This window comes from Oncorhynchus mykiss, chromosome 6 (genome assembly GCF_057628025.1).
Source record: "Oncorhynchus mykiss isolate SJ-2025 chromosome 6, ASM5762802v1, whole genome shotgun sequence".
Taxonomy (NCBI): Eukaryota; Metazoa; Chordata; class Actinopteri; order Salmoniformes; family Salmonidae; genus Oncorhynchus; species Oncorhynchus mykiss.
The window spans coordinates 23,686,889-23,714,638 of record NC_143027.1 but is presented as its reverse complement, the minus strand read 5'-3'; the positions used below and the strand labels follow the sequence as shown (position 1 = coordinate 23,714,638).

At 41.7% G+C, this 27,750-nt stretch overlaps 1 protein-coding gene across 21 annotated transcripts; it reads left to right on the top strand.

Annotated features, from left to right (window-relative positions):
- The first annotated feature begins 4,132 nt into the window (after positions 1 to 4,132).
- LOC110525548 (RNA-binding protein Musashi homolog 1) lies at positions 4,133 to 27,492 on the top strand. 21 transcript variants are annotated; one of them, XM_021605745.3, is made up of 15 exons: positions 4,133 to 4,288; positions 4,628 to 4,668; positions 5,542 to 5,623; positions 5,791 to 5,875; positions 10,842 to 10,883; positions 11,590 to 11,682; positions 17,334 to 17,382; positions 18,038 to 18,120; positions 18,226 to 18,343; positions 19,188 to 19,325; positions 20,148 to 20,204; positions 23,190 to 23,246; positions 24,460 to 24,635; positions 25,261 to 25,306; positions 25,473 to 27,492. In XM_021605745.3, the coding sequence occupies exons 1-14, from the start codon at positions 4,230 to 4,232 to the stop codon at positions 25,300 to 25,302; spliced, it is 1,122 nt and encodes a 373-aa protein (XP_021461420.1). In that variant the 5' UTR covers positions 4,133 to 4,229; the 3' UTR covers positions 25,303 to 25,306; positions 25,473 to 27,492. The 21 variants fall into 21 exon arrangements, with proteins under 21 accessions (XP_021461420.1, XP_090093421.1, XP_090093426.1 ...); XM_090237295.1 differs by having other exon boundaries at positions 4,163 to 4,288; positions 24,481 to 24,614; XM_021605753.3 differs by having other exon boundaries at positions 4,164 to 4,288; positions 19,245 to 19,325; positions 24,481 to 24,614.
- Positions 27,493 to 27,750: the final 258 nt, after the last annotated feature.

Sequence of the window (27,750 nt, the reverse complement as noted above, 5' to 3'; positions counted from 1 at the left end):
TCCGTTGCCGCCAGGTTTCCTCCTCGAGTGCGCCAGGAGGCGCTCGGTGAGTGGGGGGGTACTGTCATGTATTGTCATGTTGTGTCTTGTTTCTGTCCTTTCTCTTCACCCTGTCTCCCTCTGCTGGTCGTTTTAGGTTACCTTTTCTCCCCCTCTTTCCCCCAGCTGTTCCTTGTCTCCTCCTAACTACCTCGTCACCCCTTTTCCCACCTGTTCCCTTTTTCCCTCTGATTAGTCCTCTATATCTCTCTCTGTTTTTGTTTCTGTCTTTGTCGGATTCTTGTTTGTGTTATTCATGCCTGAACCAGACTATCGTCATGTTTGCTGCAACCTTGTCCTGTCCTGTCGGAATCTGCCGGTCCATCTGAGCCTACCTATGTTTTGTCATTAAAGAAGCTCTGTTTACGTTAATTCGCTTTTGGGTCCTCATTCACGCACCGTAACAGAACACCTGATAGGTGTCTGTTGAGACATGTTAGGAATGAATTGGACAGAGAAAATGAAAGTAGGTGTTGTCCTGCACAGCACTAGAGAGCATGATTGTGTCATCTTAGACAGATGAGGTCTGATTGACGTAGCTTTTAGATGCCATACATCTGCTGTATTATCTGTCATGATTTTGTCTAACTTTATGCTTACTTCGGAATCAGTAATACTTAAGAACCCCTGCAGGTGGCATTGTAGCTATGCTGTATTGGTAGTGTTGCTTTCAGTGTGGATTCAACTCCAATAACTCTCTCCTTTCTCCTTCTCTCTCCCTCCCCCTCTCTTACCTTATGCCTTCCTCCGGGTTCAGCCTATCACCTGCCTTTTTGTGTTGAGCTCTCTCTCCTCACCCGCCCTACCCTAGGGAAGATGGCATTGTACAGTATTTGAAAGGGGGGAAACTCTGAGAAACAGGACTCCCTCTATCTTTCTGACCAGTAATTAAGTCCCATTGTGCCATAGTTTGCACTGTTCAGAGGACAGCCTAGCGAGGGAAACAGGGGGCATGGTAGTGTGGCTTGTACTGCATTTAAATCCCATACAGTGCATTATATCACACATTCTAGCATACATTTCGTGTGAGAAAGTAAATATGCAGTTATGTAATTTTTGTATTATATTAAAAAGTGTGCTGTGTTAATATGTAACCTACTGTATTTTCTGTTTCTAGAAATAAAGAACCACAGAACCAGTTTACATGTTCTTTACTTGAAAAGTGAACAGAGCTACTGTTTTCCTGTTGTCCTCCTCATAGTCTCATTAGTCAGCCAACCTCTCTCCCTATTTCTGTCCCCTCCTCTCTCAGCATTGTGTCCATACCGCCCCGCCACCCCCCTCTACCCCACACGCTATTCAACCCCATTGATCATGCATGCAGAAATTTAACACACCCCTTAGTTCCTGCCCGAATAGGCCCTGTCCCATTTTTGGAGATTCCTCTGCTGAGGACCGAGGCTGTGTAGCCTACGCTGGGTGTCTCCAACAACGTCCAACAACTCACCCAGTATGAACCTCATGGACACTTCACACACAGGGTTTATCATCCAGAGCACAAACAAATAAACAGTTTCAAAACCAGTCAACAGACATGGCAATAGGAATGTAAGAAAGTTTGCCGTTTCACATATTGAGCGATATTCTTGTTCTTAATATAATCTGGAATTAGTTTAACAGCTTGTCATGAGTGCACCTCCTAATGGAACAAGCTGCATGTGTAAAGGGGAGTTGAAGAACCAGAGGCTTGTTTGATAATACAGTAGTTATGGTTAGTCAATTTGAAGTTTTAATGCAGTTTAGACTTCCCAGAGTTCCCTCAACAGTCTTTCAGAGGCATGTGAATCAACAACATTGTTTACCTTTATCACTCTAGGCATTGGTGCTAATGTATTACCATTGCTTGAATTATTAGAATGGCTGTTCTGAGAAGCGACATTGTGATCGGCCTCCAAACGGTTAACGAGTCACATGTTGAGTCGGTGTTGGAGAGGAGATTAGGTGGAGCTGGCTTTGGGACTAATTAAATACTTAAGACCCAGCAGTGAATGAGCAAGCACACTGCACAAAACCACTTCCTATATGAAACACAACCCTCATCAGGGGGTTATGGGGGGGGGGGGGGGGGGGGGGGGGGGGGGGTGGTGGGTGGATCCTGCCAAAGTGAGGGACTGTCTTACTGATGCTAGTGTTAGGAGTAGGCGAACCAAGGCCTGGAGACACTGACACAGAATTTAAAACTACGTGGACACTGATATGATGGTCTGTCTTTCAAAGAACAAAGAACATCAGTTAGACCTAAAAGTTTCATTTTCTCAAAAAAGGGCACATTTTCATGATAGCCTATACTGTAATTGTACAATGGCATGTTTTGGGAGATTGATTCAAATTGGAGAGCAGATTTATAAAGGCAAGCTACTGTATATTTAGTAATGCAGTGGTCAGAAAGCTAACAAACAACTACTATATATGACCTACTGTGAAACAAAATAGAATTCTAAGCTTGTAGGCTGTACAGGATTGGAAACAATATGGGTTAGTGTGAGCGCCATTTGGTGTTAATGTTCATCAAACCTAGTCATTTGTTTTGTTGACTATGTCTTGTAAAGTTTTGCAGCAACTTATGTCACCTTAGTGAGTTGGGTGAACTCAAGCACATGTATTAGGCCTGTGGGCCAGTTAATTCAATCCTGTTATCCAACTGAATGAAGAGATGCTAGCACATTCAATTTAGGATTGTTTCATTGTAAACCATTTGTCAAACTAATAAAAATGACTCTCTTTTCAAGACACCTGTTGAAAGAGAATCCCAGTTAAACCTAGTGAGTGGGAGCACCCACAGTGGGGTTTGAACCAGAAACCCTGAGGTTATAGGGAGAGTGCACTACCTCCTGTGCCTTAGAGGCAAATCTCTAGGAAGAGGCCTGTACATTTTCATCTATCAAGGAGTGGGAACACAAGTTTAATAAATCCAATGCTTACAGATTGAAGCCCACTTACAAAAGGACATTTTATAACTCTTGAAATATCCCATCACTGACACCATTGTAGAGACTGAGGGGAAACAGCCATCATGGTCCAGTGGTCATGCAATAACTGGACCAGCTCCATCTTTCCTGTGGCATAAAGGCCCAGACCTCTTGGCAGAAGTCATAGTAGCACACGTTACACGTCTACTTCTATTTTCAAATATTAATATGGCCAAGCTTAACACCTTAAACAGGTATGATATTTGGTGCCCAGACCACAACAGACCGCAAGGCACTTCAGAGAGTAGTGCGTACGGCCCAGTACATCACTGGGGCTAAGCTGCCTGCCATTCAGGACCTCTACACCAGGCGATGTCAGAGGAAGGACCTAAAAATTGTCAAAGACTCCAGCCACCCCAGTCATAGACTGTTCTCTCTACTACTGCATGGCAAGCGGTACCGGAGTGCCAGGTCTAGGACTAAAAGGCTTCTCAACAGTTTTTACCCCCAATCCATAAGACTCCTGAACAGGTAATCAAATGGTTACCCGGACTATCTGCATTGTGTCCCACCACCCGCCAACCCCTCTTTTTACGCTGCTGCTACTCTCTGTTCATCATATATGCATAGTCACTTTAACCATACCTACATGTACATACTACCTCAATAAGCCTGACTAACCGTGTCTGTATACAGCCTTGATACTCTTATTTTCAAATGTATTTTTACTGTTGTTTTATTTCTTCACTTACACCCCCCCCCCCCCCCCCCCCCCCCCCCCACCCACACACACACACACACATACCTTTTTTCGCACTATTGGTTAGAGCCTGCAAGTAAGCATTTCACTGTAAGGTCTACTACACTTGTTGAATTCGGCGCACGTGACAAATAAACTTTGATTTGATTTGAACAAAAATTATAATTCCAATTATTTCATACAATATTATCATTTATCCAAATTAGAATACCTTTATTGATATCTCTATTTGTATCTTTTACACATTTTAAGAAATTGTTGTATTTATAAGCGTGCGTAAAATAAGCGTGCGTAATTTCGAAATAATGTATAGGATAGAGCCGTGCACCGCTGACGCGGATGAGGGGAACTAGCCGGCACAGGGAGAGGAGGAGTCTACCAGTTCTCCTTGAGCCCGATATACTCCTCCCTTCTCTCTGCAACAGCCCGTTCCCCCCTTAAAACCCTTGGCCAAACCCCCGCCCCATCACTCCACTCTGCCTGTTTTTCCATACGGTACAGTCTGAACACACGGGCACGGAATGGAGATGGAAAGGAGCCAGAGCAGCCTGTCATCCACGGACTCCCCTCACGATCCATGGTAAACTTACCTTCCCCGTCGGCTCTACCTAGTCCTGAGATCGGATACACCTTCAAGACAAGCCCATGAGTTGAAAGAAACTTCCTATTGGAGTATTGAGATGAAGGAGAGCATGCTCGCACTTTTTGTGTTGTTGGTAGCAGTGCTCATCTTCTGAGAGACCGCTCATTCATAGTATTTTTGTGGACAGAGAAAATATATTTTGGTTTTAATAACGGTGTTCTAATTTATAATAACTTATATAACGGGTCGACATTTCTAAATAATTTAACTGTCCTCGTTACCTAACATCAAAGCTTACATGTTACATTTACACTTGCATGTGTTCTTTTTTTTTAGCAAAATGTTCATAGGCGGTCTCAGCTGGCAGACGACACAAGGTAAGCTTATTATCGCCTCAAAACTTTATCAAACTTTACGCCGTTTATTATCTTATACAATTCTCGGTCATGAAGCTGTTTAAAATACAAAGTGAGAGTTGGAAATAAGAATCTGTAAAAATCATTGTTTTGATTCAAGATTTCTAAAAGTGATGAATGAGTTGTGCTACTTGTAGGCTACTACTCTCACTTGCCGTCTATATAAATCAAATCTGTGGTCCAATGCTGAAATCAAAGCGCTCATTCAACACAGATCAGAAGCCTACAGGGGGATACAATAAAGAATGCCAAGTTGAAAATAAACCAATCCTTAAGTAATTAGAAAAAACTACAATTGGCCTTAGGCTATAAATCCGTGAAAAAATGTGTGGCATTTTGGAAAAGGAGTTTACAAAAGTTCTGATCGATAAACCTTGGCAACAGGTTCAAGACAATAATTCAAGACAATAATTCCAATAAGTCTTGAACAATAATTCTTCAAGACTGTTCAAGACAATAATTGAACACTTATAACATAGTAAGAGAGCTTTTCTAGCATCTCTTGGGGGATGACTTTTGTCCAGATTCTATCATTGGATCATAATTGACTCTTTATGCGGTAAGTAGGTTGATGTAATTTTAAGGGAGCATGTTCTGTATAGGCTGTCATTGTCAACTTTAAACATCCCTTATTTTACGTTCTCATTTCTGGACACTGGACAGTAGCATTGTTGATGTCTGAAGACAATCACAGACTGCGACCATCAGAAAGTTTAACAATGGTGGCTACAATTCTGCCGTAGTAGGCTATATGTCACACACCACCTGCTGTAGGCTTATGCTACGGACATACATTTTTGTTGGCGCAAAATTTCTTACTATTCTTTATTTCAGAGGGATTGAAAGAGTACTTTTGCAAGTATGGCGAGGTGAAAGAGTGCATGGTGATGCGGGATCCAGTTACTAAGCGCTCGAGGTGAGGGAGGCGTCCGCGGTGCAGCGCCCTATCAGAAAAGCCCGCTCGGTCACAACACAACAGTTCAACTGCTAGTAATGATATAGGTCTAGTTCATTTATATTCAGATTATTATCTGTGTCGATTCTTTGTGTTTAATGATTGCATATTTTGATATTTCTTTGAAGGGGTTTTGGATTTGTCACTTTTGTTGACCAGGCCGGTGTGGATTCAGTTTCGGCAGTAACCAGGCATGAGTTGGATTCAAAAACAGTGAGTTATTAAACCACTAACAGTGTTCATGTAGACGAGCATACTCTTAAAGTCTTATCACTTCCATTTCACCCAATACTACAAGACATGTTTCCACTCTCAAGAACTAACTGAAACATTATTGCAAATGGCTGTAGCAGTTTGGTCACTTTGAATAATCTTTCAGACATACACTACTTGTTCTACTTTTTTAAAGTTCTTGCATCATCTCTAGGAAATAAGTTGAATATAAATAAAAAATGAAGTAAATATAGATAAGCCTACATTATTGCCTTTATTTGGCACTATTAAAGAAGTTGCCATTACTAACTTTAATTTAAATTGGACTAATAAACGAGGCTACTAGTAAAATACGTTGGAATGCTGTTCCCATTGTGATTTACAAGTGTTCTTCACACGTGAAGTATAATGGGATCTAAAATGTACACGTTGAACCATGGAGGAAAGCTCAGGAATAGACTGGGCTACAGAATGTGCTCTCTCCCCTCACCCTCCCACAGTGAAACAGTCAAGAAAGTGTTACTCAGTGTCAATTTCCATGGTAACTGGGGGACCCAGACAGGGTTGTGCTCAATAGCACAGTCTCTGCTTCATAGCAAACTCATCATCAAACATTCCGCATGCTGTTTTGTGTTTCACTTTGCAAATATGTCTTATGTGAACAAATCTATTAATTAATGTGTGCCTCTGCACCCTGAAACCAGTAAGCTACAGATGTTGATGTAGTTGGGGCAAGATAGTGATTTTCCTAACATCATATAGGTGCTATTCCATAGGAAGTGTCAGAACAACCACTACCATATGGAATGGCATTATGATCACTTGTGGGAAAACTAAAAGACATTTCAGAACTTCATTAGCCAAATCAAAGATTGCCCCATTGTTTCAGACATGACCTGTTTCTATGTGTACATGTGCGTGAGGGAATGTGTGTAACTTGTGTTTGAAAACTCTGTTGTGTGTGTGTGTGTCTTTGTCAGTAATGAATGTGGGCTGGTCTGGGAACAATGCTGCCCGTTGGTCGCCATAGGGACGGCTGAGTTCCCCTTTACAGGGTGGGAGTGGTGGCGGCTGTGGGCAGATCAGTGATGGCTGGGGGTAGATCAGTGTATTGAAGTGTGTTGAGGCTCTTTCTCCCATTTTGTGTTTGGAGCGGGACACCATCTCAACATATCTACAGATACACACAAGGAAGATTTGTAGACACTTAAGAGGACACCACTCAGGAAGGAATGAAGGATTAAAAGGGGTCATACTTAGGGTGGAGCACTTCATGGGATGGGAACGGGACAGTTTCAAAGTGGTACAGTAGTTTTGCACAAGCATTCTGTACAGAAGTATGGAAAGTGGTTTGTGGATAAACAATATACCAAAGTCTGACCAAATCAAAAGTTACTGCAGCAGTCTGATTTGGCATGATGATAACTTAGAATGAGGGTTTTAATGGTTAGTCGCCATGGCTTTTTTGTCTCCATGATACTTCCCTCCAAAGAAAATGGACACAAAACCAACATATTTGAAAATGATAATTTCTTCAATACCAAACTAGCCAACAGTTTAAGCTCATAGCAAAACCCTAGAGCAATAATAGGTTAGATCAATGTGATGTCAGCTGGAGGGATCTTGGCTGAGTGTGGTTGGTAACAGGGTGGGACTGTGCTCTGCATGGATGGTGCTCTGTGGCATCTTTAGAGTGTGTGTTTCTGGCAAGGAGAAGGCTCAGTGACCAGCGGCAGGGGTGGGATGGTGAGTAGAGTAGGCTTTAGTTTAGAGAGAATACCCTGCCCCCTCTCCTCTCTCTCAGCCACAGGCAGGTTATCCTGTTAGAGAGTTCTCCAGTGGCAACAGAAAGAATGTGCCATGCTCTGACAGACTGAACTGCTCCAGGACAAGAATGGAGAGAGGTTTACTCAGACGGGAGAGTAGAGGGCAACTATTCTCAGAGTTGGAGAGGAATTAATGGACTTTTATTTGTAGCTGCTAGCACACTGTCTGCTAGTGACTTGAGTAGCCCATCTACCCATCTATGCAGAATTATTATATTATGTTGTTGTAACATTATACTAGCTCCCCATGGTGTCTACAACTAAATGTTATTGGGTCCTAGTTGACACAAGTTGACGGAGGGGGATAGACTGGTTGGCTGCTATGGGATTTTGATAGAGATGGCCCTATCTGAGTGACATTGGATGTTAAAGGTTTAGAATAGTGTTTGTGGGAAAATTAGTTTTACAAGATATTATATCATCCTACATTTCTCCAGCATAGCTTTAGCACAAGGATACTTCAATAGGCAGATATACAGTATATTGATGATAAAAACAGTAGTTAAACTTCAAGTGCTTCAAGTTACAGAGTGTTCAAGACCCCTGCAGCTTGTAGAACATATTCTGTCTAAACATGGAGAACTGTGTCTGTCGGACTCATTCCTGAATATGGACATTGGTGCAGTCCCACACCTGCTATGCACCCACAAGGCAGGTGCTCAGTCCTAAGACAAGGAACATATTCACCTGTCCTCAAAATCGTCCAGGTTAGATCAAAGCAGTTTGAGACATCCTAAAATCAATAATTCTATTGATTATAGAATACGATGTTTCAGTTCACCCTAATGTGAAGAGACTTACAAGCTGACCCAGAAGGAAGAAGAAGATGAGGAGGAGGAAGGGAGGGAAGGTGGCAGGAGGGATCACCCCATCTGTGATTAGTATGGATCTACAAAGCAGCTAATAGGATTGAAGGAAAAATGCTTGGGTTGTACTTCTGAGTCACAGATATTTTACTTGACAGTGTGTTTGACCCCTGAGTTTGTGTGTGTTGCTAACTAAGGATGGGTCGTGCACCTCACCAACTGTTGCCTATGGTTGGACAGTAATTGATCAAAGGGATTGTTCTGATTTGATAAACCCCCTTGCCTTGTTCTTAGACTCAGCTCTGTGGACATTGGGGGTGAGCCTGGGTTACGGCCTGGCCTGTCTCTCCAACACCAACACCTCTGCCACGTTTAGCATCCTGGAACTGTTACCATCTAATAAATATGTGATCATTAGATTTTTTATTCAATTTGCATGATTATGCCTGTTATTTTGTCATAAATATAGAAGAAAGGGGGCATTTCATTTTTTCTAAAAATCAATTGTTTATTCGGGACATTAATTTTGTTTAAAAAAAATAATTTTATTAAAAAGTTCCCTCACCTGTCTAATGTCCATATTTCCCCCATGGATGTGTGTTGGTTGCTCTATGTTGATTTTGTCTGTTTGTTTGTTTTTGAATGTGCACAGGAGTGTTGGACATCAGGAGGGTTGGTGACCGGAGGTGACTATCAGAGTAGTCTAGAGACCATAGAACTAAACAGTAGACTCTGCATCCGATACTTCGTCCAGTCTAGCCTAGCCTTCTCACACTGCTCTATAGAACACTACACATGTAGACTAAACACTGTACTTTACTCTGGTAAACACACGTGGTTTACCATAGAGGCTCTAGCTGTTTACTGTAGTTCTGCTCGTCCCCGTCATGGTTACGGACTAATATAGTGCTCTTAGCACTGTACTGTCTTACTGTCTCGTAGCATAACAACAGTACAGCGTGGAGTAGTCTAGTCATTCTTTAGTTCTGTTAGATCAGTATAGACTAATACTATAGCTAGAGGTCTCCAATTGCTGTACTATAGTCTCTATAGTTGCATCTTTTTGGCATGGTGTAGTTACTCTTTATCCAATCTGAGTAAATTACTATATTGTAAATGTATGAATTCAAATGGGTTTGGCTTTTGTGTTACACATATCCTGGTGAATCTACAATTGACCTGACAGTTTATGTAGTTGCATTGTTATTATATTTATTTAGTATTATTATCATCATCATCATCATAAAATGACCAATATGTCAGTCTCTGCACTGTAAGTGATAGCTTAGCTCTCACGTATACTGATGCTTTTAGAGCAGAGGTCAACCCAGTGGAAGAACTGTGGGATGAAAACACGGTTGATTTTTAAATAGCGCACAAGATCATCATATTGTCTTAGTGGGAGAGGGAGGCAAAAACAAACAAACACAAACAAAATGAGGCTGATGTGCTGTCAGTGTGTGAGGTTGATGACTCTCTCCTCTGTTTGCATCCGTCCATTCTCCCTCCTTGTCTTCCTCTTGTTCTGTGCTGTTTCTCCCTTTCTTTAGCTCACTGTGTCTGTCTCTTTCTCTGTCCTTTTTTTGCGGAGGTGAGATGTGTTTGTGATTGTAGTGCCTGTGTGAGATTCCAGGAGATCACATGTCACATGTTGGTGACGAGAGGAGGAGAGGGCTTTGGAAGGCAGGCGGGCCAGAGAGGAGAGGCACCTCTGTGCCTCTGTCACTCCAACATTCCCACACATTCTACCTGCACAAGCACACCAATAGACCAGCACTTCTGAGGTTGGATCAGTGTTCAGTACATCTGAGACCAGCTCTGGCCAGTGCACGGTGTAGGCCAATTTGGTTATTGTTAGAATGAAGTTAAAATGAGAATTACTTAGTTCCAAATCTACCAGCAGATTCTTTCAATTCAAAACATTTTATTTGTCACATGCTTCGTAAACAACAGGTGTAGACTAACAGGGAAATGGTTACTCGTGGGTCCTTTTCCAACAATGCTGAAAAGAGAACATTTCTTCAAAGAGAAAGCACATTTTATACTCAACATTTGTTTCACCTTCTATGCCCCACCTTTTGGAAACAATTACCCCTCTATCTATCCTCTACTTGTCTTATTCCTCTAGGTCTCATAATGACCTATGTACTGGTGTAGCTTTATAACCCAAACACCCATGCTAAGGAACCCTTACAGGATGAGGCAAGGAGCAGCATCAAAGAGACCATAACCATGGACTTGGTTCACACAGATCCACCTGATTGCATGGGCTAGTTGATCTGTATTGAGCTGTGTGTGTAAACAGGCCTTTCTCCTCTTAACTCCCTCCTCTAGATTGATCCGAAAGTTGCGTTCCCGCGTAGAGCCCAGCCCAAGGTGAGTGAGCCAGTCTAGTCATTATTTGTCAGGGCTTAATCAGTCCAGTGTGAATGACATTGCTGGGAGCGAGCAGGTTAGCCTGTGCTTGCTGTGTTTAGCTCTTCACATTCTATCTGGGCTAATGCCTTGTAATGAGATGAACATGACTGCTCCTGTGACATCACTGTGCTCCGTACACTCTTATGTGATCAAGTGGCTTTTGTTAACACCTTATACAGCACAATAATGTACATGGTATATTCTCAAGAGCCTAAAGTGTATACGGCAAGTTCACCGGCATTAATGCTGATTGTGGTAGCAGAAGTCATTTTCTACATAAGCAGTGCAATAGTATGTTAATAATGTACTGTACTGTTGGTCGGGATGGCATAAAGATCAACATAAAGTCTATGACCATTTTGTGGTTATACATGGGCAGAGCTATTTCATCTGATTCCTTTATTTGTCATGCAAAGCGATCTTTTAGGAGCTTTAGGGGAGATTGGAAACATGCCTGCTGGTGGTTTTTCCAATGACACCTGAATTATTTTAGAATTTAGACGAAACACATGAGAGATGATAACACAAATATATGATGGACAATACCAGGCTACCCAACGACAGCCACCATTAATGGTTGATCTTAACATTTGGTTTTATCACAGTTACTCATTCATGAATTCATTCTCCATCCATTAATAAACTGACCCATTTCTCCTTGCAGCTAGTGACTCGGACCAAGAAGATTTTTGTTGGAGGTCTGTCCGTGAACACGACCATCGAGGATGTTAAGGCGTATTTCGACCAGTTCGGAAAGGTAAGCAGCATGTGAGCTAGTATTGCTATTGAATGTGACTTTTTAAAATGTTTTATTTAGCTAGCTAGGTAGTTAACGTTAGCTAGCGCTAGTCGGTTGTACCGGCACCAACACTTCGGTATTTCTCCTCCTATAGCTTGGCCTCAAGCTTCTTTTTAAATGGTGTGCCAACATGTAATTATTTTTTAGCGTTATAAGCTGTGATACATATACAGTGCATTCAGAAAGTATTCAGATCCCTTGATTTTTTCCACATTTTGTTACGTTACAGTTTTATTCTAAAATTGATTAATTTTTTTTTTTTTTTTACCTCCTCATCAATCTACACACAATACCCCAAAATGACAAAGCAAAAAACTTTTTTTTAAAAAATAAAACCAAAAAGAAATGAAATATTACATTTACATAAGTATTCAGACCCTTTACTCAGTACTTTGTTGAAGCACGTTTAGCAACGATTACAGATTTGAGTCTTCTTGGGTATGATGCTACAAGCTTGGCACACCGGTATTAGGGGAGTTTCTCCCATTCTTCTCTGCAGATCCTCTCAAGCTCTGTCAGGTTGGATTCGGAGCGTCGCTGCACAGCTATTTTCAGGTCTTTCCAGAGATGTCCGATCAGGTTCAAGTTGGTATTCAGTCCAAAGAGTTCAATCTTGGTTTCATCAGATCAGAGAATCTTGTTTCTCATGGTCAGAGTCCTTTAGGTGCCTTTTGGCAAACTCCAAGCGGGCTTTCATGAGCCTATTACTGAGGATTGGCTTCCTTCTGGGCACTCTACCATAAAGTCCTGATTGGTAGAGTGCTGCAGAGATGGTTGTCCTTCTGGAAGGTTCTCCCATTGCCACCGAGGAACTCTGGAGTTCTGTCAGAGTGACCATCAGGTTCTTCGTCACCTCCCTGACCAAGGCCCTTGTCCCCAGATTGCTCAGTTTGGGCAGGCGGCCAACTCTAGGAAGAGTCTTGATGGTTCAAAACTTCTTCCATTTAAGAATGATGGAGGCCACTGTGTTCTTGGGGACCTTCAATGCTGCAGAAATGTTTGGGTACCCTTCCCCAGATCTGTGCCTTGACACAATCCTGTCTCGGAGCTCTACGGACAATTCCTTCGACCTCATGGCTTGGTTTTTGCTCTGACTTGCACTGTCAACTGTAGGACCTTATATAGACAGGTGTGTGCCTTTCCAAATCATGTCCAATGAATTGAATTTACCACAGGTGGACTCCAATCAATTTGTAGAAACATCTCAAGGATGATCAATGGAAACAGGATGCACCTGAGCTCAAATTCGAGTCTCATAGCAAAGGGTCTGAATATTTATGTAAATAAGGTATTTCTGTTTTTTTATTTTTAATACAAATTCATAAAATCTGTTTTGTCGTTGTCATTATGGGGTATTGTGTATAGATTAATGAGTAAATAAATATTTATTCCATGTTTAGAATAAGGCTGTAACATAACACAATATGGAAAAAGTGAAGTGGTCTGAATAGTTTCCAAATGCCCTGTAGAATTGCGATACATATTGTATCTGCACCTGAGTACTGTGACAATTTTATAGCGTGATGTCCCTGGCAATTCCCAGCCCTAGTACAGTGGTTCCCAAACTGTGGGGCACACACCCCTAGGGTCGACAGGGGTGGTGCGGGGGTCCATCTTTCAACTTACTCTTGAAAGTTGTAATAGTAGAATGCACAAGGTGCAATTTCAAAATTGGTTAGTGCATCATCAGTTTTCCTCATCTATACCTTAAAGAGCTATTTATAACTTGTCAGAAAAGTCCAGATCAACTAGCCCATGTCAGCTCATGTTTTTTAGCTAGGTTTTTTTAGCCTAAAGATTTAGTTGTAATGTTTGAGTCACTTAAATATCACATGAATACACATTAGACATGGCAAAATGTATAGAATTGCAAGAAAATGTACTTTAAAACTGCACAATATCTCTGCACCCATGACAAAAATGTGTAGAATTGCAGGAAAAAAGCTTTAAACCTGCAAAATGTTCTCTCTGCCGACAACAGTTTCTGTTATGAATAGTGCCTATAGAAATAGGTGTGGCGGGTGCACGTGCAGGGGTGGTGTGGGATGTTCCCAATGCTGGAAGGGGGGCCTGAGTGAAAAAGTTTGGGAACCCCTGTCCTAGTAAACGTCTCTGAATCTCATAGCCATTAAAACCAGTAGATAGTAATAGTGCTGACGTCATTCACGTATTCCTATGGAAAACTCCTGATGGCGCATGAAGCCGGAAGTATTTGAATTTGAAGGGCGCCTTATTGCTGAATGGCACCAAAAAATCTTTACATGTCATTGTGAAAGTGGCCGTAGCTAGCAAAGGATCATGGTCGATGTAGTCATTTTCATCCTGCCTGAGAGAGTGAACCGGCAGCCTTCTCGTAGCCTGCCGACCCGTGATTGGTCTGTGTCAGCAAGTGGTCCTGTGTGACGACAAATGTAGTAGTCGGACTGGATCACTATTTCATTAAATATATTGATTTGTAGCCAACTTTTAAATAATTCACCTCGGGGATTTATGCCGATCGTAATTTACAATGGCTTTCCTGTCCGGCTTTTGGCACGGCTAGGTTGCTACACAGTAGCCGACCAACAGAGCTCCAGACCGGACACTGGAGGGCTGGTGGATCTGTTTCTTAGACTGTTGTTGAGGGGAGGAGGGAGTGGAGATGAGTGTGATGTTGTATCCTTCTCCATGGCAGTGTTTTCCTCAACACGTCTCACATCTTTGTTGTTTAGATGAAACTGATTGCTGAGGAAAGTGTACAAATTAAGTGGAATAGAAGAGTTGCTTTGGAAGGAAGGAGAGTTACTTGTGGGAGGGGTGGAGGAGAAGAGGGATAGAGAGAGTAGAACCAGAGTGGACAGGCTTAGGGAGGTATGGAGCACTAGGCTAAGTTAGGGAAAATAGGGAGAAAAAAGTTTTGGAGTGAGTGTGTGTGGCAATGGTGGGGAGGGATTATCAGAATCTGAATTAATCTGATGTAACAGCTGCTTCTACCCCAACCCCCTCCTGGCCCATTACCGTGGTGACCCGGCTTGCCCATTGTCCCCAAGTAATTCAGCGGGCAAGGGGTTTTGTGTTGAGGGTGGGGGGTGTGTCAACCCAGGAGTTGTGTAACAATAACACTCGTTGACCAACGGTCAAAACAGACCCAAACCAACATACTTTTCACTTCCAGTCTGTCATCAGTTCATAGATAATTATTTGAATATCCGTAGTGTACTGTTTTTACTCTTCCCACCATAGATTCCAAGGGTCTTGAAATGTAGACTGGAGAGAATAAATTAAGGGTGAGTGATAGAGAGAGAGAGAGAGAGAGAGAGAGAGAGAGAGAGAGAGAGAGAGAGAGAGAGAGAGGGAGGGGAACTAGGCCAAGGAGATGGGGTGCAGGGATTTAGTGGGACTATTAGGTATTTGAACAAAGCTAGGCAAATATTTTGTTTGTTTGTACAGGAGTTTAGTATTTACAAGGAGGAGCACTTTTACTCCTATGTTGAATCTTCAAAATATTCTTACTTTTTGTTGACACTGTACCTATTTTAAACAGGCAAAACCTAAAATAGTGGCCGCAGGTAACCTACAGAAGTAGGTACGGTGCAATTCAATAGGAAATCAGATAAACCAATGAGCCTGGATGCTAACTAGATTAGCTTTCAACCCCAGTAATAGGCTGAGGCAAAGCTCATTTATGTAGTTTAGTCAGCCACTAGTCAGTCTAGTCTAGTCAGTCAGGGCAGAGTTTGATTATGTAATATTACATTCGAAGTCTTGATAGTTGAAATGGTACTTCCTGTATCTATCATATACAATACTGTATGTGACACATGAAATGCTTCACTCCCAATCATAAAACAGCTTGAATGGAATGAGAGAGATGGATGGATTGAGAAATGTAGGCTCCAGCCATCCATGGAAGTTCCTGATTATACTGCCTCACTGGACCTTTTGTATTCTGTCCTGCTCTGGACAAGGGGGTGGAGAGAGAGTTGGGGAGAGAATGACAGGGAGGATGAACGGTGGAAGAGGGAAATATTGTCCAGTGCGCCATTAAAAGGTCCCGTGTTTGAAATATCTAGATTTCAAGGACAGTTATTGATTTTGTTAAATGAGGACATTATTACTGTTTTAACTTTTAATTGCACTGGGTGCTTGTGGTTCATCTCTGTTGATGACTCTATAGCACATGTGAATAACATATCTTAAGTGTCAGTTCTGCCTTTTTGCGAGTTTTAGATTTCAGCATATAATTCAGCTTCTAATTCAGTACAGTTTGGTGGTGTAAACCGTGGAGTGACGTTGTCTGTGGTGTTTCATTGCTGTGTCATGGGGCTTGGCCTAGAAAGAGGCAGTCCTGGTTAGGGAGACAGGAGGGGTGATAGGGAAATGTCAGAGTGGAAGGAGTCAGTGATTTGAGAGGGCTAAGACCAACAGGTCTTCTTTCACACTGGCTGGAGGCACTCCTCCCTCACCCTTGACCTTTCTGCGTGCAAGCTGCCCAATGATATCCCCAATCACGAACACACACACACACTCACTGACACTAACACAATGTACCAGTTCTGGGTGGAACCGTATAGGCCTGTCAATGGTTCTGGCAAAAAGTTAAGTGGAACCATGTACACCTGTCAATGGCTTTATTACAAACCGAAACACATTTTATGTGGAAAACTCAGATTCATTTAGGAGTTTATTTGAATTTTGGAGTTTATTTGAATTATAATAGGTGTGTGATATTTCATGCTTTTTTAAATTTGATTTTGTATTGAAAGGTGTTAGTCTATTTTCTTTTAAAGGTTATACCTGGGTCTCTTCACTTTGAAGGGGGGACAGAGAGGGAGAGAGAAAGGGCACAAGGAGAGGCGGAGTTATGGCTGGCTCTGCCAACAGACAAAGCCTCCACACCTCTTTGTTCTCTTGCTCCCATTCTTTGTCTCTCTCTGTTCTCCTCCCTCCCTATTTTGTCCCATACTTTCAGTCTCCACCTTTATCTCACGACACTGTATCTTCTCTCTCACTCTCTCTTCCTCTCACTCTCTCACACACACTCATCTCTACCTCACTATGGTCTATACCCGTATTCTCTCCCCAGTCCCTCTTCTTGTCATCAATTCTATACTTGCCCACATTTTTACTTTACTTATTGTACCCCCTTACCATTCTCTCTGTCTCTCTCTCTCACACATTCTCTCTCTCTCTTCACAAATAGTGCTTGTTGCCCGATAAAGCTCTTTAGGAGAACTTCTTGCACAATTGCCATGGGAAGGGCAAACTTTCGAAAGTAGGGGGAACAAGGATGGATTATGTCTTCTTTTTCAAAGAGATTGCGACAATGCAGTTCAGAGGCAGGAAATCTAACAGTGAAGGGTATCTGATTCTGGCATGAATGAAGCCTTTCCTAGCGACCATCTTGTGCCCATGCACCACAAATGTCCCCTCAAGATTTTTTCAGGTTTTTTTTCTTATTATCTTTCCCTCTCCTCCTTTGTAACCCCCCTCCTCCTCATTCTGCCCTTTCTATCCATCTGTTGCTGAGCCTCCCTGCAGAACTTGAGAAGGGATGAGGTCAGACAATATGGTGCGAGCGTGCGTTGTTTGAGGTGATGTGTGTACAACTCTGTGTTTGTTTCGTCTAGGTTGACGATGCCATGCTCATGTTTGACAAGACCACCAACAGACACAGAGGTGAGACTAAATCTCTGTATCCTCAACAACAATTTTTTGGTCATTTAGCAGACACTTTTATAGTTATTGCATTCATCTTAAGGTAGCTACGTTAGACAACCACGTATCACAATCGGAGTAAGTTAAACTTTTCTCCAGAAAGCAACTATCAGCAAAGTCAATGCTAGTAGGAAAAAAAACACAACCCCCCCCCATAGGCTGAGCAGGAAGAACTGAGCATGAGGAGAGGAACGAGGCTAGGCTAATTAGTCCGTTAATCGGGATCAGGTTAAAGCCTCCTTAAGCTCCTCCTCCCCACCCTGGGCCTGATCGATTATGACAGCCCACCAGCTTTACTGGGCTGAGGGAGGAGGGGAGGCTCGCTGGCCTAGCCAGGAGGGATGGGAAGGAGGAGGGGATGAGCCAGGAACAGCACCCCAGAGGGGGGAGGGTGCCAACATTCTAAGCAGTTATTACAGGACCTAATACAGGAGGGGGTTAGCAGCAGTGCATTAGCCCCACACTCTAACCCCCTAGAGACAGTAGAAGGGATTTACCCAAACTTGGGTCTGAGATGTTCAGTAATGGAAACAAGAGCTTTAATCCATTGTGTCGTGCACAATGCTTCACGAGTTGAACCTCCTCACATACATGATTTGTATTTTGTCTACTCCAGGATTTGGCTTTGTCACGTTTGAGAATGAGGACGTGGTAGATAAAGTGTGTGAGATCCACTTCCATGAGATAAATAACAAAATGGTGAGCTAAGAAGGGCGTAAATCAATCCTTCGTAATTCAATACACAATGTAATTGTGAGAGGTACAGTTGTTGACTGTTTTTTCCCCCTCTTGTGTTTCTGACAGGTGGAGTGTAAGAAGGCTCAGCCCAAGGAAGTGATGTCACCCATGGGCTCGGCCAGGGGGCGCTCTCGGGTGATGCCCTATGGCATGGACGCTTTCATGCTGGGTATCGGCATGCTGGGTAAGCTCATAGTGACGATGCGGACGACAGTAATGCCAACGATAATGATGTGGCCCCTTATATCTTGTTACTCCATATCGTCAAATGATTTTGAAACACTGTAAAGAATCTTCTCGTAATATCATCTTTTACATCATGTGGAGATCATTTACCACAGAAAGTACAACCGCTAGGGGACAGATGTCATACTCTTTATAGGATCATCTCCCCATAATAAGATAATTCCATACTTGAGCCTGCCAACTGAAAAGTCTATTAAAACATGTACTACCAAATTAGTCTAACGTTGTACCCTGGAATTTATGCAATCTATGGTCTTAGGGTAAAGTAGTTCTTGTATGTGTGTAATATTGCTATTTATGAAATCCCAAATGACACATTGGTTTCCTTACCCTGTAAGCAGTCAATGGACAAGGTATGACAGCAATCCATGCTTTGGCTTAGTTTCCCTGGCACTGTTTCCAAATGCTAATGTTTTAGCATTTGTGGCAAAAATCCCATTGAAGTTATGGTACCGATATTAGCAATTTTCACCAATGCATGGATTGCTGTTATACCTTATCCTTAGACTGCTTACAGGGTAAGGAAATCAGCATGTCATTTTGTCATTTGGGGTTATATGACACCACCATCATCTACTGTTCAGTCTGAGAACTGCAATATTCACAATGACATTGGCAGGACAAGGGGAATTATAGTCAAGGGTACAGTTGTTAAGTTAGATCAACTGTGGGCTGAGCATACCTACACTAAATATCCTATTGGCTGATCTAGACTAGAGAATGTCATTGACTGCATTGTTTCTATGAACCTGTTGTTACATTGACAGTATCCTCTTTCACAGGCAGGGGGCAGCACTGTTTCACTCAAACACAGACCCATGACTGTCCTTTCACCATAGGTTACCCAGGGTTCCAGGCAGCTACATATGCTAGTCGAAGTTACACTGGCATCACCCCTGGATATACCTATCAATTCCCTGGTAAGAAGCTACTCCTCCACCCATTCATACTCCCTTGAGTCAATCATGGCCATTTTGCCCGTTCCCTGGACCATCACTGATCAGTAGAGGAGTCCAATCATTTGACGATGGTTGTGTAATTCTTAGGGTTTATTCATTTGCAGTTGGTGTGTGTTTAGACTCGTCATACTGTATATAGCTCCCACAAAATACAGACAAACTCTTTAACCAATACACACACATGCCTCCATGGAAGCTCATAAAGCACTCTGTGTGTGTCATTGGCTGCTTGTAAATATCAGGGAGTGGAATTACATATGCTTTGCATGCTTTGTGTGTGATTGTATGTGTTAGTAAGAGACAGAGAGAGAGTGGGTGTGTTTGTGAGGGCCAGTATATTCTTAATCCATGTATTAGGCTTGTATGACCAGTTAGGCGAATGAATTCTTCGGCTACGTCAATCTGCCACTTCCCATTCCCTCTCTTCTTTCATTTCTTCCTCTTACTCCATCTCTCCAGCTCAGTGTTGTGTTCCCCTTTTGTCACCCTAGTTGTGTGTTCCCTGCAGGTGTGTGTGTGTGTGTGTGTGTGTGTGTGTGTGTGTGTGTGTGTGTGTGTGTGTGTGTGTCTGTGTGTCTGTGTGTCTGTGTCTGTGTGTCTGTGTGTGTGTGTCTGTGTGTCTGTGTGTCTGTGTGTCTGTGTGTCTGTGTGTCTGTGTGTGTGTGTGTGTGTGTGTGTGTGTGTGTGTGTGTGTCTGTGTGTCTGTGTGTGTGTGTACGGATAAGTGTGTCCCTTGCCTCACTGGTGGTGTGTTTCAACAGCACTCTGATGTTTTTGTTCTAGAATTCCATTTAGAGAGGACCCCCCTTCTGACATCATCCCACCCCCCTGAGCTCACAGGTCAGTCCCTCCTCTGGCCTTTACAAGCAGCTTGCTGTCAGTCTGCTACACACCCCTTTACTGTGCTACAAACTAGTTATTACACAGTGACACCAGTAATTACACATTACAGAGTCGTGGGCTTGCACTCATCAGTGTTTTTGTTAATATACACTACCGTTCAAAAGTTTGGGGTCACTTAGAAATGTCCTTGTTTTTGGAAGAAAAGCACATTTTTTTGTCAATAAAATAACATCAAATTCATCAGAAATACAGTGTAGGTATTTAATTAATGACTGTTGTAGCTGGAAACGGCAGATTTTTTAATGGAATATCTACATAGGTACGTTATCAGCAACCATCTGTTCCAATGGCAAGTTGTGTTAGCTAATTTTTATTTATTTAACTAGGCAAGTCAGTTAAGAACAAATTCTTATTTTCAATGACAGCCTAGGAACAGTGGGTTAACTGCCTGTTCAGGGGCAGCACGACAGACCTTGTCAGCCCCCAGGTTTGAACTTGCAACCTTCCGGTTACTAGTCCAACGCTCTAACCACTAGGCTACCCTGCCGCCCCTAATCCAAGTTTATCATTTTAAAAGGCTAATTGATCAAAACCCTTTTGCAATTATGTCAGCACAGCTGAAAACTGTTGTTCTGATTAAAGAAGCATTAAAACTGGCCTTCTTCAGACTAGTTGAGTATCTGGAGTATCAGCATTTGTGGGTTCGATTACAGGCTCAAAATGGCCAGAAACAAACAGATGCCTCACAAGTCCTTAACTGGCAGCTTCATTAAATAGTACCCGCAAAATACCAGTCTCAAGGTCAACAGTGAAGAGGCGATGCTGCCCTTCTAGGCAGAGTTCCTCTGTCCAGTGTCTGTGTTCTTTTGCCCATCTTAATCTTTTATTTTTATTGGCCAGTCTGAGATATGTTTTTTTCTTTACAACTCTGCCTAGAAGGCCAGCATCCAGGAGTCGCCTCTTCCATATTGACGTTGAGACTGGTGTTTTGCGGGTACTATTTAATGAGTACTGTCACGGATCCCTCCAGAACTTTCATCACGCACACCTGTCCCCTATTCCCACTGATTAGTATTTGTATATACAGTTGAAGTCAGAAGTTTACATACACTTAGGTTGGAGTCATTAAAACTCGTTTTTCAACCACTCCACACATTTCTTGTTGATAGTTTTGGCAAGTCGGTTAGGACATCTACTTTGTGCATGACACAAGTCATTTTTACAACAATTGTTTACAGACAGATTATTTAACTTAGAATTCACTGTATCACAATTCCAGTGGGTCAGAAGTTTACATACACGAAGTTGACTGTGCTTTTAAACAGCTTGGAAAATTCCAGAAAATGATGTCATGGCTTTAGAAGCTTCTGATAGGCTAATTGACATAATTTGAGTCAATTGGAGGTGGACCTGTGGATGTATTTCAAGGCCTACCTTCAAACTCAGTGCCTCTTTGCTTGACATAACGGGAAAATCATGGGACAATCATTGGGTTTCAACCCTGTGTTTTTGTGTACGTGTTTGTTTGGTCTTCGTCCCCGTGCCCTTAATCGGCACGCCGTAATTTTGGCTGAATAAAAAAAGCTATTACGCATTCCTGCGCCTGTCTCCCGGATCATTCATGCCAACATGACAGCGCTGTACGAGATCTTCAGTTTCTTGGCAATTTCTCTCATGGAATTGCCTTAATTTCTCAGAACAAGAATAAACTGACGAGTTTCAGAAGAAAGTTCTTTGTTTCTGGCCATTTTGAGCCTGTAATCGAAACCCACAAATGCTGATGCAGATTTGGCATGGGTCCTCAGATCCTCAAAAAGTACTACAGATGCGCCATCGGAGGCATCACTGCCTGGTATGGCAACTGCTGGCCTCCGACTGCAAGGCACTACAGAGGCTAGTGCGAGCTTCCTGCCATCCAGGACCTCTATACCAGACTGTGTCAGAGGAAAGCCCTAACAATTGTCAAAGACTCCAGCCACCCTAGTCATAGACTGTTCTCTCTGCTACCACACTGCAAGTGGTACCGGAGCGCCAAGTCTAGGTCCAAGAGGCTTCTTAACAGCTTCTACCCCCAAGCCATAAGACTCTTGAACATCTAGTCAAATGGCCACCCAGACTATTTGCATTGCCCCTCCCCTCTCCACACCAATGCCACTCTCTGTTGTCATTTATGCATAGTTACTTTAATTAACTCTACCTACATGTACATAGTACCTCAACTAATAAGGTGCCCCCGCACATTGACTCTGTACTGGCACCCCCTGTATATATTGTTATTTTTACTGCTGCTTTTTAATTACTTGTTACTTTTATCTCTTGTTCTTATCTGTAATTTTTGAAACTGCACTGTCGGTTAGGGACTCGTAAGTAAGCATTTCACTGTAAGGTTTACACCTGTTGTATTCGGCGCATGTGTCTAATAAAATTAGATTTTGATTTGATTTGATGCTCCAGATACTCAACTAGTCTAAAGAAGGCCAGTTTTATTGCTTCTTTAATCAGAACAACAGTTTTCAGCTGTGCTAACATAATTGCAAAAGGGTTTTCTAATGATCAATTAGCCTTTTAAAATGATAAACTTGGATTAGCTAACACAACTTGCCATTGGAACACAGGAGTGATGATTGCTGATAATGGGCCTCTGTACACCTGTGTAGATATTCCATAAAAAATCTGCCGTTTCCAGCTACAATAGTCATTTACAACATTAACAATGTCTACACTGTATTTCTGATCAATTTGATGTTATTTTAATGGACAAAAATGAGCTTTTCTTTCAAAACAAGGACATTTCTAAGGGACCCCAAACATTTGAACGGTAGTGTACCTGCATCGCTATGTAGCTCCATATGTTAGAGTTTTGACATGATGTCGATGATAATGGTAAAACTCATTTTCTGACTGACTTGTCTAGAGAGGTCATGCATGTTTTTGTAGCCTGAGCTGTATGTGTAACCTGTTGTACCTCCTCTTCCCTGTCAGCCATTCCTCTGTCGGCATACGGACCAATGGCAGCAGCGGCAGCAGCAGTAGCTAGAGGTATGTCGGTGCTGTTTAAGATGAGGGACGACGATTTTTCTTCTATTACAGCATATTGGATGACTGTCATTCATATTCCATTCACCCAGTTCAATGTAACAGTGATAGGTTTAGGCCACTACATGATACGCAGATTCTCCCTATACCCATCACGAGGTTGCTACAACATAGCCTACGAATAAACATTTACAATGTAGGTGCACAGGTCAAGAGACAAATTTGAGTAATCAAGGTGACAGACAGTGACACGTTCAATACCGTCTCGCACATCAAGCTCAGGGATGGGCAACTGGTGGCATGCGGACCAATTAAAAACTAGAACTTACTGTTGAGAGTTAGAATAATAGAATACACAAGGTGCAATTTTTTTCACTCAATTAGATCATGTCAACTAAAATGTTTTTGATTGGTAAGTTAGTCTAGAGGCCAGCTATCTAAACTTTTAGTAAGCGTGGTTGATTACTGACCGGCATGGGGCCCTTTGATCATCAGTTATCATATTAAAAACGGTACACATTTGCCTCCACCCCCTGGCAAAATGTGTAGAATTGCAGCAAACTTGCTTTAAAATGGCAACATTTTCTCTACGTCCCATGGCAAAATGTGCAGAATTGAAGGAAATTAACTTTAAAACTTTTTGTCCCCCTCTTCGCTGTCACGAAGGGGGCCACTAAAATGTTCTAGATTCATTCTCTGATCATTTGATTGGGTGGATTACACGTCAGTTCATGCTGCAAGAGCTCTGATAGGTTGGAGGACGTCCTCCGGAAATTACTGTGTAAGTCTATGGAAGTGGGTGAGAACCATGAGATTTTGTATTGAAGTCAATGTACCAAGAGGAGGACGGAAGCTAGCTGTCTTCCGGCTACACCATGGTGCTACCCTACAGAGGGCTGTTGATTCTACTGTAGACCTACATTGTAAAACAATGTGCTTTAATTCATTATTTGGTGATGTGAATATATTTAGTACAGTTTAATCAAAAAAGGAATATTTTTTTTAATGTTTCACAATTTTTCTGAAATTCACTGAGGAGGATGGTCCTCCCCTTCCTCCTCTGAGGAGCCTCCACTGGTATGAGGGGTTGAAAGACTGAAAACCTCTGTCATCTGTATCTCTGCCAGGGTATGACTGAATGGAGAAATTGTCTGGTTGTTGTACAGTATTTCTTCTGTGACTGTCCACTTATTTGCATCTGTATTTGATATATTAGGCTCCACCCCCTCTCGTTCAGGAGGGTTCCTGGGAACCAGCAGCCCTGGGCCAATGGCAGACTTGTATGCAGCAGCCAATCAGGAGTCTGCTGTCAGCAGCTACCTCAGCGCTGCAAGCCCCTCCCCAAGCACTGGGTTTGGCCATAGTCTGGGGGTAAGACACAGCCCTTATCACGTAGGTATTTTAGACCCTATTCATTTTTGGTAATGCAAACTATCTGTTCAGTTTGTCATAGGAAGAATATCTATGCCTCATAGCAGTGCTTCTAAGATGTTGATCTTGGCATGTGTTTATAGATTGAGTGCAATATCAAGTCAAATCAAAAAAATATTGTTTGAAATAGACAGATGAAAAAAAACAATTTCATAATTTTTAGAATAAGGCTGTAACGTAACAAAATGTGGAAAAGGTCAAGGGGTCTGAATACTTTCTGACTGCACTGTAAATACTTATCCGGTGTATAAACAGTGTAACTAAAATGCAATGTACAGTAGTAGAAATATTAGAATGAGCTATGTCAAGAATACACTTTATAAATACACAATACAAAACCCCATAGTTATGACTGTATGAGCAACTGTCTGTCATTGTGTGATTTTTTTTTTTTTTTTAAAGGTCAAATGAACAAGTAATGTTGCTCTCGTGTAATGAGATTCTATCTATACTGTCTATTTTGACAGACTTGTCTGGCAGATTTAGTGAGGGTTGTATTATTGTATTGTTGAGTGATATTGGTGTTGTGTTGTAATGACTGGGCGCGCCCTCTAATCACTCCTGTGTGTCTCACTGCTCCCTATAGGGCCCTCTGATTGCTACGGCTTTCACTAACGGCTATCACTGAGAGAGTGAGTCTGCTACTACACCCACCCATAGCATCACATACTCAGAAGTGTCATGTTCCATTCAAATGAATCACTCTAACTTTCTGTACATTTATTGTAACAAATGTATAGATATGTTGTCTAATAGAAACATGAAAATAAAATAAACATTGTCTCCATTTCTCCGCAGGTCTGTGATCTGAGAGATGGAAGGAGTTGAAACTGCTTTGAGCTGATCCGACTCTCTATGGTTACTCCTCTCTGGCTGTGTGACCCTGCAGTTTGGACCCTGACCCTTGACCCCTGATGTCCCCGCCCCTCCTCCCGCTGAGGATCTCTCTTCTTCAGACTTCCTGTGTTCTGTCTTAACATCACCTCCTGTCTAACATGTTACTGTAGTTAGCAGAAAGGAACAACAACCTTTAAATGTTTCTGCTTGTATTAGAAAGACATACAGATAATTCTAGCTACTTTTTTCTTTTGTTTTATTTCACTTAAATGTTTTGTGAAAATTGTAATGTAATCTCACATGTCTTGATTCTTTGTTTAGTTTTCAGGATTTTTTTTGTCAGAAGGTGTTTTATTGAGAGGCGGAGAGGGAAAAAGAGTGATCTCCAGGTACGAAATATGTGAAGGACTGGAACAATAATTTCTATTGAATAAGTGTATATTTGTCTTTTAGTTCATACTGAATTTTAACAGAAAATGTCTGATTAATTAATTAAATTTAAAAAAACGTATTACAATGTTGAAAATGTATATCTTGGTAGGTTTTGAACAAGCATTTGTTATACTAATAATGATCAAAGTAACAAAATTGATAGTCATGAGTCTATTTCCAGTCAGATTGAACCGTGTGATGTCTGTTTTTGTAAAATATTGTAAATATAACTGTATTTTGGACTCTGCAAAAAAAATGAAGAGTGTTGGGAGGGCAGGGGAAATGGTACGATGGTATTTGTTTTCAGCAGATGGTTTTATAGTTTCATTGGAAACCCAGACTGGAAATCCAGACTGTTCCATATCATAGTATAATAGAGACGGGAGGTCAGTCATCATCACAGGTATTGTCAGACACAAACTGTGTTTTTGTCAAGTCAGTTTTATCATTCTCTTTCCACTGGACAACATTCATGACACTAACATGAAGTTATATAGTTTTATTGGAGGGTTTATTACTGATGTATTTGTTTGATTCATAATATTTACTTGTCTTGGTTGTGAGCCTGACCCTGTCAGAGTGAAAGGGTTTTCTCCTATACTGTGAATTCACCCAGGAATCCCTTTTATCAGCACTGGGAGAGAGAAAGCTTGAGATGTTACATTAACGTGGGAGACGCGGGTGTTGGGATACTCCTTTAATATGAGAAAAACTAGCTGTTTCTATCCTCATTACTTGGTACTGTTTTATTTTATTGTTGTTTTAGAATGATCATTTTTTTTTATATGTAATGGTTGTAAAGGAAAATGAAGGACAAGGATGCAGAAACAGTCGTAAAACAGTTTCACAATGGTACGATTTTACGACTCAATTCTTCTGCAGATTGTGTTGATGTGTGTGAGTGCGCGTTTGTGTGTGTGTGTGCATTGTATGGCTATATGTGGTCACACTTATTGGCATCATGTGTGAAATGTATTGTCAGGGAATGGATACATTGGTGGTAAATGTGAACGTATTACTGCTATTTTGGTTTGTTACTGAACTTCCTTGTCTCTTTCGGTGTGTGGAAGGGATTTTTTCATTTCTAAATGAACACTATCTCAGAGGTGGTCCTGAGGCTCCTCCATGATGAGATTGTATGTATTTCTCAACCCCTCCTCCACACCGACAGAGACACTACATATCTGCTGGGCGACACAGACTGTAGCCATGAAACTCAAAAGAAGCAATATACTTTTTTAAGAGAACTCAATCCTTTTGTTCAGAAATGTTACATTGTTGCACTGGGAGGTCAAAATAAAGTGTTTTAATGTTATGGTTAGTTTAAGAAAAAGAGGCACTGTCAATTTCTATCACCAAGTTGTAGATTTTGATATTTTTCTAAGCCTGCTGGTTGCCACGGTGTTGCAGCCTTTGGATGCTGTGTTTACTCTGAAAGGTAATGTTCTTGTCAACACTGTAACCCTCTTTCAGTTATTTTTCTTCCTGTTTTCTTTTTTTCTTCGGAAAAAAAAACTTTTTAAAATTCCTAATAAATTATTTTAAAACATTCCATTCATTCTTTGCGTTGTAACTGTCTTTCCAAACATTGTTTTGATGAAAAGGGTTAGAAACAGTATGAGAGGAGGAAGGGAGGGGGTAGTAATGGATGGATTTAAGCTCCAAAAGGTTTACATGAAAAGTTTAAAAAAAAAGCAATTTAGTCATTTAGATTAACTGTTATGCATCCATATTGGAAATGTAAGCATAACGGAAAAGTAATCAAAGTAGTGATTCTTAGGTGAATTGTTATTAAGTTACTCTTCTG

Excerpts from the sequence above, each read along its gene's own strand:
- LOC110525548 (XM_021605745.3), top strand. The coding sequence starts at position 4,230 with ATGGAGATGGAAAGGAGCCAGAGCAGCCTGTCATCCACGGACTCCCCT. Across the intron at positions 17,383-18,037 it reads GACCACCAACAGACACAGAG|GATTTGGCTTTGTCACGTTT; the intron begins GTGAGACTAAAT and ends TGTCTACTCCAG. Across the intron at positions 23,247-24,459 it reads GGCAGCAGCAGTAGCTAGAG|GCTCCACCCCCTCTCGTTCA; the intron begins GTATGTCGGTGC and ends TTGATATATTAG.